The sequence below is a fragment of the Bos indicus genome, chromosome 11 (assembly GCF_029378745.1).
Source record: "Bos indicus isolate NIAB-ARS_2022 breed Sahiwal x Tharparkar chromosome 11, NIAB-ARS_B.indTharparkar_mat_pri_1.0, whole genome shotgun sequence".
In the NCBI taxonomy this organism is placed as follows: domain Eukaryota; kingdom Metazoa; phylum Chordata; class Mammalia; order Artiodactyla; family Bovidae; genus Bos; species Bos indicus.
The window spans coordinates 75079389-75092518 of NC_091770.1; the positions used below are offsets into that span (position 1 = coordinate 75079389).

Consider the following 13130-nt stretch of genomic DNA (forward strand, 5'->3'; position numbering starts at 1 on the left):
ACTCCTTGGACTATAGCCTCTGCCCATGGGATTCTCCAGGCAAAATACTGGAGCAGGTTGCCATTCCTTTCTCCAGGGGATCTTCCTGACCCAGGGATAGAAGAACCCAGGTCTCCCGTTTTACAGGCAGATTCTTTACCACCTGAGCTAGACGGCCTTGGAATTTTCTGGCATTGTGATTTTGAACTGCAGGGCATTTCTGGGTTCTGCTGTGGCCTCCTCTCCTGCTGAGCGACCCTCCTGTATGCTGAAGACTCAGCCCTGTCTCCCCAGACCTCAGACCTCTGGCTGCCTACCAGTCATCTCAACTTGGGTATCTTCAGGCTGCTGAAACTTGACAGGCCAAACACTCAATGCATCACCTCCCCCAGCTCGCCCCTGACCTTGGTCCATGGACCTGCCTGTCTGTGCCTGTACTCAGGAAGCCCTGCCCATCCCCTCACCATCACCTTGTGCGAGCAGGAAGGAAACCTGAACATTATTTGAACCAACCTCCTGTTTTACAGATGAGAAACCCTGAGGCCCGAGGGAGAGGACGTGACCTGACTGGGGTCATAGGACAGAGTCAGGGGTAGAACCCAGGTCTCCTGGCTCCCAGCTCTGCTCAGCTCCTGCATCCAGCCTTTCTGGTTAGGGTCACTGAGGCCCATCCTGCAGTTCTCCCATCTGAGGGTGGGCATCTCTGTTCCACTTACCCTGACGGGCTCCACACCCTCAGAGCAAGCCCAGGGCTCTGGCCTGGAGGTCAGGGCCTGCCATGACATCCTACCCTAGCTCACACTTCTCTCTGGGAGGGCCATCTCCTCATCCCCACTGCTCATGACTGTCTCTGTCCTCAGCTTGTTATTCCAGGCAACCCATCCTTTGCCTGAAACATTTTAAAACATTGTAGAACATTCTTTGCATTCCAGAACATTCCAAGCAACCCATCTTTTGCCTGGAATGTTCTTCCTTCTTCTTTTCGGTCTGTCCAAGAAGCCTTCACTACTTTGGGTTCCCACCTAGCCGTGTCTCTTCTCTGTCATGTGCGAGCTTCTGGCTTTACATGTACGGTCTCTGACAATAGTCAAAGAGCTCCTGCACTCCCCTCGCCCACATCTTTCTAGCCCAGGGCTGGGCCATCGCTAAGTACCAAGCTGCCCCTGTATCCTGCCCCCTCTGTGCTCTCCAGCGATCTGGAGCAGGGACCAAGGCCGAGGATGCCGGTTTTGCAATCCAGCGGCCAGGTGCCGGCCACTGTCAGTTGAGAATTTGCCAAGAGTGGCAGCACAAAGACCTCCTTTGGCCCGAAGAAGCCACTGGCCATGCCCCTTCACCCCAGAGCTCGTGCCCCAACCCCTGTGCTCGGTCAGAGAGAACCCAAGCACCGGGGGCGGGAGAGCCGAGCTATCCATGGGACTGGAAGTCACAAAGAGCCTGCCCGTTCCTGCATGGCTGGGGCCAGCGCGGCTGCGCGGGGCTTGCACGCCAGGCAGCTCAGCTCGAAGTGAAAGGACACAACAGATTGGAAAGGAGATGCCGGCCAGTGTGCCATCCTGGAACAAAACACAGTCACTCTGGGGTTAGTTGGCAAGTCCAAACACAGCAGTGGGAAGCAAGCAGAGGTCTGTCCTCCCACTCTGAGCACAGTCCCGGCTCAGCGTCCGCCCCGGAGAGGCTGCAAGGCAAAATGAGCAGCGGCATTAATCTGCTGATGGGTGAGAGAAACAGGAGCGTTACCCTGGGCCGGCCCCCTCGTCTGCTGTCCCTCACTAAGGCGCTAGAAGGTGGCCCCTGACTTCTTTGCAAGGGTATGAAGCAGACAAGGTAAAAAAAAAAATCAACATAATGGAAAAAAAAAAAAAAAAAAAGATGCTCATGCACCATTAAGACTCATTCAGGTAGAAATAGCCGGGGCAGAGGGTAGGAGGGGAGGGGAGCAAAGGCTGAGAGAGACCGTGTTTAGGACACACCTGGTCTGTGCTCAGGAAGGCTGGCTTAGGCTCAGTGTACAAGTATCAAGACATGCAGCGTGAATGAGGCTTTGGCTACAAGTCAGTTCTCCCTGACTTGGGCTGTTGGAAAAGCGGCCCCGTGGGTGCCTCGTGCTCCTTGGTGGGGGACGGTCTGGTCGCTGTGCTGTCCTGGCATTAAGTTCACTATCGACAGCAGTGGTGATGGTGCTGGGGACCTGTGCTGGCCCAGCGGGGGCAGTGTGCAGTGGTCCCTTAGAGTGGAGTCTGCAGTCCTCCTAACCTCAGGGAGGGCTTGTGAGCCACTGAGAACGCAGGATCCTCGAGGGTGGGGTGGAATGTTGCCTACTGCTGGCAGAGGCCCCCCAACCCCAGGGACCAGCGAAGCTGTGTGGGATGGGCTGGGGACAGTGGCTGCTCTGAGGCTGTGTGTGAGAGGGCACTGGGAGGAGGAGGGGGAGGAGAGATGGCTACTGGCTCTGTGACAGGGAGTCACGCTTCAGGAACCTGTAAGAGAGGGGAGGAGAAAAGCGACACAAAAGCGTCCTACAAAGGAACAGACCCGACCACAGCTGGAAGGAAGGCAAACCTTTGAATCAGGTCCTTGAAATACAAGCTGCAGGAAGCTAGAACATTTTGGTGGACTTCAAACTCTCTGCCTTCAACAACAATTTTCAGGTCTGTAAACGCTTTCGCTCTGCGCTGCTGGTTCAATTCCTTCAACATTTCTGCAGAACAGAGAAGACAGACAGGGCCAGGTTCCCATTAAGAGTTTTTTTTTTTAATTAAATTTTTTTTTCCAAGAAGTAGAGAAATAGGAAAATACTTGATACTGTTTCTTGGCAAGACTGGCTCAAACACTGACAGTCAAAAGAAGTCACAAACAATGCGTAAACAAGCAGCAACTGGGAGGGGTCACATAATCAAAGGAATAACGACTTTCAAAAGCAAAAAAAAAAAACAAAAAAAACAACCAAACACAAAACAACAACAAAAAAACCCAGAAACTAAAAAAACCAAACCCAGAATTGAAAGGCTGGGAGAAAAGTTTCCCATACCGACAATTGGAAACACAGAGAATACATCATCATAGACAACTGAAAACTGGAATTTAACTACAGAACAAGTTCTCCAAATGCCAATGAGTGCCGATGTATCTGATACCAAGTAAAGCATGGCATTGTGATGTAAGATGGGCTGGATATGGTTCAAAGGAATAAAAACCACAAAACCTGCAAAAACAGCGTCCCTTACGTTAGATACTCACAGCCATGGCTGGGGCGAGCTCCTTGGGGAGGGGCCCCCAAGAAAGTAGGGGTGGAGTGGGGGCCTGATGAGCACCTCCCTTTCACACTTCTGGGGCTGATGTGGGGGTTTGGGGGTGAGGGTGGGGAAGCAAGCCAGGGGCAAGGATAGTCTATACCTCCTCCCACTTCCTGAGTCATCCTCTCAGGACCCCCTCCCCTCACTGCGTCTTCAGCACAGGAGAGCCTGGCTTGCAGCCCCAGGAGGTTCCAAGAAGTGGCCTTCCAGCCTGACGCACACCTACCTTGGTCTGGTGTCTTGGCCACCTGGGCCCGGCACAGAGAGTGCCCCAGGTGCTTGGGCTCCGAATGTGGGCATGTCAGAAGCTTCTCCCAGACCCACTTCAAGGCTCAGAGGAGGGAAGGAGGAGAGCCTAACAGCTATTCTGCTTAGTTTATATAAACACTCTCACTTACAAAGTTAAAGCCTTCAGAGGAGCAACACTCCCACCAGCCTTGCCCAGCCTGCCTGCCCCCCAACCTGACCTCCTCCTGGATAGAGCCTGCCTATAGCTTTCCTGGTAGCTGGACATCAGAGGTCCAGATTCTTGGGCTAGAATGACCTAGACTATTCAGCAGCTGAATGGGAGAGGGTGGTCTGCAGAACTGAGCCCCATGCTCTAAGTCCCCCACTGGAACCTCGAGCCCCCTGGGTGAGTCTTTGCAGCACCCTGGCTGGTGTTCTGCAATTACCCTCCAGTGGGCCTTGCTCCAGCCTGACCACTCATCTCTGTCCTCCTGGGCCCTCATCAACTGCCTGCCACAATACCTGCCGAGCCCAGCTCATTCTCTGACATTTACCAAGGCCCTGTGCTTCCTGAGCCTCTGTTTCTATGTCTGTAAAATGGGGATGGAGGCTCCCTCTGTTCCATTCCCAGAACTTGGTGAAGATCAGATGCTCACAATCAGGGATGGGCAAGAACTTGTGGGCTTTGAGGTCAGCCAGACCCTTCGAGAGGACACACTGGGAACTCAGGGGGTGGGTACCGAGGGCTCGGGCAATGCCAAATCACTGTCCCTCACCAAACCAACATCACTCTGAGCTGGGGTCGCCGCAGGGCACCTACAGGAGTGTGTGTGTGTTGGGGAGGGCATTCATTTGCTGGGGACTCTAAAGGCTTCCATGGATGTGCTCCAACCTGGAGCAAGGGAGACCAGCAGGGCGCAAAGCCCCAGGTGGAGGGCAAGGGGGACACGGTGGGGCGGATACAGGGGACAGACACAAGGCCTGGGGGAGAGACAGAGATGTGATGGGAGGACAGCAGGGGGTCAGATCTCAAAACCCTGTGAGCCAGCTTAATGCTCTGGGCAAAAGGAAGTCAGCAGGGGTTCTGTGCAGGGGGTGGCCAGGGTGGATTCCAACGGTCATGGCAGAGGCAGTGTGCAGGGAAGGAAAGCACCCTGTGGAGAGAGAGCTGGGCCTCAGAGCCAGGACTGGGGGAGACCCTGAACTCTCCTATCGGTGTGTGACCTTGGGAAAGTTACCCAGACTCCCCAGAACTTCCATGTCCCCTTCTGGTGAAAATTAATGGCACTATCCCACGGTCAGCTGTTAGCCCTGAGCTCAGCACATGCTAAACACTCAGTGGTGGTAAGTTCGATGTTTTTGTTGATGGTGGTGATCACTCTGCAATCCAAGTGAGAAGTGACAAAGGCCTGAGCTATAACGGTGACAGAAGGACCAGAAAAAAACACAAGTATTTAGGCCAAGGGTACCATGGCTCCAGTATTTTGGTCATCTGATGCAAACAGACGACTCATTGGAAAAGTTCCTGATGCTGGGAAAGATGGAGGGCAGAAGGAGAAGAGGGAGTCAGAGGATGAGATGTCTGGACAGCATCAGCGATGCAATGAACACGAACTTGGGCAAACTCCAGGAGATGGTGAGGGACATGGAAGCCTGGCGTGCTGCTGTCCATGGGGTCTCAAAGAATCGGACATGATTGGGTGACTGAACAACAACCACCACAGCCATCAGTTCTGCAGGAACCGTAACGGGGTTGGGGTGCATGAAGACCACTTCCCGCTTCTGGGGGGACCTCGGGAAGGGAGAGGGTGATGAATTCAGCTGCGGGGATAAGGTTGGGGCCGTGGGACACCTGGGGAGAGTTGGCACTGGGGACCTGAAGCACACAGCCTGCTGGGGTGGACCCGACTCAGGAAGAACCTGCAGGGTTGGGCTGGGTTAAGGCTGAACTGCTGTGTTCGTATCGCACATTAGCTCCGCAAAAGAGCCCCAGCTGAATTTATTCCCAAACTGTGAGCCACATGGATGATGTCACCTTTTGGAGTGAAATCCCATGGGTTGATCGGGTGGGGGGTACGGAGGAGAAAGAGCTCTGGGCTGGAATTTCTGGTTCCTGTTCCAGCTTTGCCACTAATTGGCTGGGTGACCCTGGGCAAGTTGCTCCAGCTTTTGGCACTCAGTTCCCCCAAGCACCATGGGCATGTGCTCTGGTGGCCCCAGTGGTCACTGCATTGAGAGATGGATACGGCCCCAGACGCCTTCTGAGTTAACCCTGCTCAGGCAATGGGGAGAATGCAGGGCTAGCTGCACAGAACGCCACGCCTTCTGGGCCCAAAGCATTCTGATTGTTTTGGAAAATTTTCCTTCAAACTAAATTCCCAGGGATGATTTCATCTGCAGCCCCGGCCCCAGCAGCGATGCCTGCTCCCCAGGCTGGATCTGGGAGGTTCTTGGAGAGCCAGGTCCTTGGAACTGTGGGCGCTTCCTACCCTCGCTTTGCGGAAATCTAGTTTTAATAGCTGGGCAAGATTACTCAGTTTCAGGAGAATTTTTCAATTTATGAAAGGGCTCACCAGGGGAGTCCTTCTCACAGCAGGGCCCCGAGTGCATTGGGAGTATTGATCAGTCAGTACGTGCTTACTGCTGCTGGCTGAGTGCCCAGCTGGAGAGCGGGCATCTGGGGACATGGTGACTGAGGATCCATGGGAGGAAGCCAGGATGGGCTCTGGGCACAAGCTGCCCCCCTGCCTACCCTGTCTTGGTACAGGAAACCCTTTCATGTCTGAAGGGCTTCAAGGCCTGTGAGTTCCTGGAGAAGCCTTCAGACCAGCCACATAGTGCCCAGCTTGGGTGGTCTGCAGGCCTCAGGGCAGAGCCTGGCAGGGGGTATGTCTTCAAATTGGATTCCACCGCAAGCAGAATATGCCTCGACTTGTGAAGGAGGACAGGCCTTGACCTCAAGGTTCAAGGCTGGCATCAGGAAATTGTTTCCTGGTCTTCTTGGCTTTGAGTGGGGACCCCACACCCTTGCCTTGACCACCCAAGTGGCTCCCCTGTGCCCTCCACCTTGCCCCTCCTTGGGAAACTCCCTCAGCTCAGACCACCCAGAAGAAAGCATGGGCCCACCTGTTCACTAGGCTTCTCCCTGCTCCTCCCTTCCCCTCCCACCCAGTCCTACCTCATTTACCACCTAGAAATCTCTGCACTGATTCACTTCTGATCCCGTTCATATCAGCGCCCCATCGGAGCTGCCATCCTCTCTTACCTGAGTCCCTGCAACAGCCTCCAAGTCTGTCTACTCTTTTCTGACCTGTTCCCCCTCCAAGCCCCCTCCACACAGCAGCCTGACGTCAGCCTCTGTTTAAGTATTTCCATGGTCAGCCATGGGAGCCAGACCCTCTGTGATGTCTCCCTACCCCACACCCAGCTCCTCCCCTCTCCGTGAGCCCTTCACTCCCCACCGAAGCCTCACTGAACCCCAGGCAGGTCCCCCTCCATCCTTCACTCGTCTCTTTGCCTCTCTGCTCAGGTCTTTCTTCCTCCCTGCTTCTTTGGCCTAATCGTCGTTTTCCCTTGCAATACCAGTTAAGGTATTATTTTTGTCCCAGGCCTCATTGCCTCTTTCCCGTATTCCCTCCAGATTTCTTGGCCCTCCACTGTCCTTGGCATCCCGTGCTTACTTCTTTAGAGCATGCTGTGTGTTGTAATTATTTATTTACATGGATGTCTCCTGCACAGGACTGTATCTTATCCTCAACACTTAGCACACGGCCTGACATATATATACAGCCAGTGTGCAAGATTGCAAAAATTCTTTGCAGCCCCTTCCATCAAAGGGTAGAGTTATTTGCCCCACCCTTTGAATCTTGACTGGACTTGTGACTTCAGACCTGAAAACTTGGTTGAAAGGACACTCTGTGAGGGTGAGCCACAGCCTCAAGGGGCTTTGCTTGCTTTTGCTTATTTTTTGGGGGAATTCACGCCCCCACCATCATTTGATCACTCCTGGGCTACTTCTGTTGGAGGATGAGAGAACACTTGCAGCAGAGGTGAGCCTCACAGATGAGCCATTTAGACCAGCCAGCCCCTGTCAAGATCAGCTGAGTCTGATCCAGGACACCTGAGCCCAACCTGAACAGTGCTGTGCTTATTGTTCTTAGTCGATCAGTCATGTTTGACCCTTTGCGACTCCATGGACTGTAGCCCGCCAGGCTCCTCTGTCCATGGGGATTCTCCAGATAAGAATACTGGAGTGGGTTGCCCTGACCTCCTCCCAGGGATCAAACCCAGGTCTCCCGAATTGCGGGTGAATTCTTTACTGTCTGAGCCACTAGGGAAGTGGTTGTTGTTTTAAGCCACTAAATCTTAGAATTATTTGTTATGCAGCAACACCTAACTGATATCGAAAGCATGAATAGATGATGAACTCAAATGCTCAGAGAACTTCCTTTGTGTCTGTTTCTCCTTTGCTGGTTCAGTTTGAAGTTCATTCTTTCCACTGTTGTTGTAAAATTACCATCCTAACCATTTTAAAGTTCAGCTGTGTTAAATACATTTTATTACTCTACGTTATACGTTTAACTGTTATATGTTATACATTTTACTGCTGCGCAGGTTTCATCTTGCTAAACTGAAATTCTGTACCCCTTAAACAACAACTCCCTGTTCTCCTCTTTTCACATCTTTCTGTCTCTATAAACTTGACCGTTCTAGGTATCTCGTATAAATGGAATTGTGTAGTATCTGTCTTTTTGTGACTGACTTATTTCACTTAGCACACTGTCCTCAGAGCTCATCCATGTTGTGGCATGTGTGAAAATGTCCTTCCTTTCTATGGGAAGAACAGATAGGCTTCTTTTCTTCCTTTTTAATTTTTTTTTTTTTTGACTGTGCCTCTTGGCTTGTGGGATCTTAGTTCCCCAACCAGGTATTGAATCATTGTATGTACTGACCACCTTCTGCTTATGCATTCGTCTGTCAATGGACACCTGGGTCGCTTCTTTCTTTGAGCTGCTGTGAAAAGTACTGCTGTGAGGCTAATTCTTTTTTTTTTGAAACCAAGCATTTATTTATTGATACCTAGTCATAGACATCTCTAAATTCCTTGTCTCAAACTTCATTTAACTTGATTAGGGTAACCCAGCTCTATGAATCAAGCAGCCAGTGGCATCAGAGAGAAAGGAGACGGCAGACCCTGAGAAGGGTCTGTCTCGGGCTGGAGGCTTTGCTTGTTTGTGTGTGTTTTTTGTAATGGAGGGAGCTTTATTTATTTCTTTAATTTATATGTCACACTGCACGACTTGTGGGATCTTAGTTCCCTGATCAAGGATTGAACTCAGGCCGTCAGCAGTGAGAGCTTGGAGTCCTAGCCATTGGATCACCAGGGAATTCCCTGGATGCTTTGCTTAGAGAAGAGCGAAGCCACAAACAGAACCAAGACTGGAGATGAATTTGCAGCCAAACTTCTGCATATTTTTCACCAAACGACACAAGTTATTTGTCAGAGACTAATGGGCTCGTTCCAGCTGGACTGGAAGGGCTGTCTGAGGTGGTAATAAAGAGGAAGAGATGTCAAATATTAAAAGGCAACGAATTTCAGTGGCTTTGCAGCAGAGAAGTCCATTAACTTAGAGCCCCGAGAAAGGTTGTGCTGCCAAATAATTTTTTTCAGAGCTCAAGTAAGAACCCAGCTAGGTGATAAATGCACCCGATTCCATTGGTCTTTATGACACATATTTGATAAAGGATCTGAAACAATTATAAACTCAGAGCAGTTGTGAAATATACTGAGAAAGCCCAGCAAAGGCTGTGTCACGCACACCCAGCGGATAATTTATTCGGGAGCAGGAGCCCGATGAATGTCGACACCATGGGGACAAATGGTGGCTTTACACAAACACAGCCTCCTGCTGCTTCTTTCACAGGCAGTCAGGGAGTGGCTGGGCTGCCAAGCGGGACACCGCTCTTTCACTTTTCCCCTCCTCCGCTGTCACATATACACATCTCCGCCTTCTCCTTTTACAAAGAAGAACTGGGCTCAGAATCAGTCTTGAGAGCCAGCTGGGTTCCAGCTTTCTGGTAAGATGGAATGAAACCTGTGGGCTGCACGCCCAGCCTGAGTTGGAAGCATAGGCCTTCTCCTGGGAAGTCACGCTGTCTTAGCCCCACCATCCCGAGGGCAACCCCTCCCTGGAAATGGGATTCTCTAGAGAAGCCTTCCTGCCTGACTCAGTGTTTTAGTCAGGTTGTCTGGTTGTCCAAATGGAAATTCCTGCCATTTACCTGAAAGGGAACAAAAGCCCTAAGAGCAGTCACCACCTCCCAGCAGCCTGCCTTTTCCAAGTTGTCCAACCCTGGGTGACAGATATTTCTCAAGCAGTGACATTTGGCACCCAAGGTCCTTTCTGTCCCTACAGCCCCTGCCCCAGGGCTGCACACCTCTGGGTGTTGGTTAAGCCTTTGCTGGGCAGAATGAAGGTTAACTTCCAGTTGGAACATCCTCATGGCCTCCAAGAAGATATAAAAATCATCAAAAGTTTTCTCCTTAAAATTTCTGGAAGCCCTCCTAAAGCTAACAGGGACATCCCCTTCTCTTCCTCTGTCTCTTAGATTTGAGGACTGACCAGAGGCAGCTGCCAGCCTGGCTGTGGGGGAAACATGACTGGGAGACTTAGGTCAAGCCACAGAATCACCATGATTGCCCTGTGACCTTGAGGAAGGGCTCTTTCCTCATCTAGAGACCCACCTAGGCAAGGAATGCTTGATCCCTCATTGCTAAACTCCTCCTAGTGACTCCCAGAACCGTGTAGGACCTATTCTTAATCTTTGTTTATAGCTTTTATTTATGTCCCCACACCCCTCATCTCTCTCTCTGAATTCATACCCACTATGTCCTGTTCCTTCACTTTGGTTGTTTCTTTCTGACCCTTTGGCCAAGTATCCCCCAACCCTTGTTTTCTTAAAGTCTCATCCATCCCTTAAGCCTCAGCTTAAATTTCATCCATTAAGAATTCTAACCCAGTTCCCTGATCACAGACCCCTTCAGTGGTCCCATGAGACTTTGTTGGTGACTCAATTGCAGTAGAGATTCCTGGCTGCCTAATTCCAGAGGAATGCCTAACTGTCTGTCTCCTTTCTAGGGTGTGATCTCCCAGAGGGCTTGTTTCTCTGCAGCCCCTATACCCCCTGAACACTTGACACCATGTTTTGCACGAAAAGTTCCTCTCTGATTGGAATTCAGGGTGTGTTACAGACCAGATGCATTCATGTTCTGGGTGGTAAGAATAGCTTGCCCAAAACATGATCCAAATGAACCATTTGAAATGTCACACTTCTGTGGAATCAAAGGGAAAGAATGTGAAAACCAAACCCCTTCTAACTTCAGGAGACATGAATGTTAATAATAATGATGATGACCCCATACTTTGTATGGCATTTCTGGCTGCTCAAGCATGACTGCACTCACTGGGTCCTCCTCAGGGAAGGGTTTATTTTCTTCTGTCCCAGCTTCTGTGGCTTTGAAGAGCCTTAAAGGCCCTCCTGGGAAAGACTGACTAGCCCACCAGCTCTGTTGAGCACAGGTGCAGCCTGGAACCCTCAGGCAACTCTTCACAACAGGGAGTTTCGCACACAGTGGCCAGAGAGAGGAGGTCCCCTCTCAACATTCGAGGGTCCCAGCTGCCTGGATGGTAAGATCTGCCCACATGTAGGCCAATAACTTCACTAACTGCTCTGGCCTGTGACCTGGGGATAAGAGTCAAAGGGAATGGCATTTTTTTTGGGGAGGGATGAAGGAAGGCAGGGTGGGGAGTAGAGTGTTAGAATCCCAGCACAAGCTTGAGGAGCCTTGCCAGAAGGCTGCAGAAGTGGGGGCAAAGCTTTGGCTGAGCAGGGAAGGCCACTGGGCAAACCCTGAGGCTGCATTTGGAGGAAGGTGCCTGGTCAGGTCGACACTGGCAGCTGTTAGTCCTTCCTGCCCTGCTAAAGAAGGTTCTACCTGGCTCCTTCCCCTGCTTCAAGGAAGCCAAGGAGGTGATGGGAATACTCTGAGCAGGAGAGGATGAAAAGGTCATTGAAGGAGGGAGGAGTCAGAGAGATCTTGGACGGAGGCCAGGGCTTAGGAGAGTTGGGTGAGAAATGAAGTCAAGAGCAGAGTGCAGAGAGGGTGGCCGGGAGCTGGAGCGGGGATGGCCAATGTGCAGTGAATTAAGATCCATGTGAGTCAAGTCAGGATGGTGAAAGTGGGGTTCCCAAGGGCCTGGTGGGAGCCCAAGGCAGATGATCTGGGAGCAGCCAGGGGTCAGGGGTTTTGGAGGGAAGGTGGCCCCTTCAAGGAGCTAGAACTTGGTTAGAATTTCCTTAGGGAGGTGGACACTGGGAGGAGCCTTGGTCCTTGGGATGAGGGGAGGACAAGATTGGGTCTGGCCGCAGGGACACAGTTGAAACAGATGTCTGAGGCTGGGGATGGGGAGCACTCTCCTCTCTCTATACTCTCATAGTGCTCTGTGCCCCTGTTAACTTGGTTCTGCCTATAGTGTATTTAAAGACAGCTTCTTTTCCATCAGAGAGTAGATTCCTGGAAGGTGGGGGTGGTTCTTGGCTACAGAAACTGGAGTCAAGAGGCCAGGACAGATAGGGACCAAGTGAACGAACCAAGTTCAGCACCTTGGAGAGCTCCAAGTGCCCCGGGGTGCAGGCAGTAATGGGCAGGGCTTTAGAGAGGTTAGGGGCACCCTGGAGCAGGAGACTGGGTCCACAGTTGAATGAGGCTGAGACATGGATGTCCCTTTTGGAGGCAGACTCTGGGAACTTCAGGTACCTTGTGTCTGTTTGGCTCACTTATTTATCCATTAAACAGGTGTTGTTTGTCTCCCGTGGGCTGGTCACTTAGTGGGGTCCCCAGGACACATGTGAATGCACATGTTTGCAGATCTGAGGGGTTCACTGTAACAGGGGACACACTAAATAACTGTGATGCTGGGTGAGAAGGTTTAGAGGGGCAAGCACTGGGCAGGGGACACATGGGAGGGGGCTGACTCTGCTCCATGGAGAGCAGAGAGGCTTCCATGGGGCTGGTGATGGTGAAGGAGCTGACCAGGTGGGCTGCAGGGGCAAGGTGTGAACCATAGGGAAATGTATGTGTGTGTTTAAGTGTGTTAAGTATGTGGGCATGAATGTATGGTATGTGTGAGCATATGATGTGTGTATGGGCATGCCTGTATGTGTACGAGCATATGTGTGTGTGTGAATGTGTATGTTTGAGTATGCAGTGTGAGAAGCAGGCAGGCCTGTACTAGGCTGTGAAAGAAACAAAGCCTCCCCAGGTCTTTATCCCAGAGAAGTCTGGATGCCATGGGTGGGTTTTACGAGAGGGAATGAGAGAATCAGTCTTGTCCCTTACACTTAAAAAGGCTGCTCAGACTCAACCATGAGGGGTCTCGCCCCTCACCTTTGGGGCCACCTACTTCACACTGTGCCTGTCCCCACCACCCCTGGCCTTTTGCCCACCAGCAGCCTTTCCCTTTTTGCTGACAGCCAGTCTGCTCTTCCAACCCTTTCTGATGCCCTTCCCCTGAATTTCCCCAGGCACATAGTCAACTGGCCAAAGCACATTTGTCAGGTACCTTC

At 51.6% G+C, this 13130-nt stretch overlaps 1 protein-coding gene across 3 annotated transcripts in view; it reads right to left on the minus strand.

Annotated features, from left to right (window-relative positions):
- The window catches only part of KLHL29 (kelch like family member 29), a 331050-nt gene that overhangs the window by 24539 nt on the left and 293381 nt on the right, over positions 1–13130 (minus strand). For all 3 annotated transcript variants that reach the window (XM_019970638.2, XM_019970640.2, XM_019970637.2), the window contains one exon: positions 2542–2680. In XM_019970638.2, the coding sequence (XP_019826197.2) occupies positions 2542–2680 (139 nt within the window). The remainder of the gene's footprint in view (positions 1–2541; positions 2681–13130) is intronic.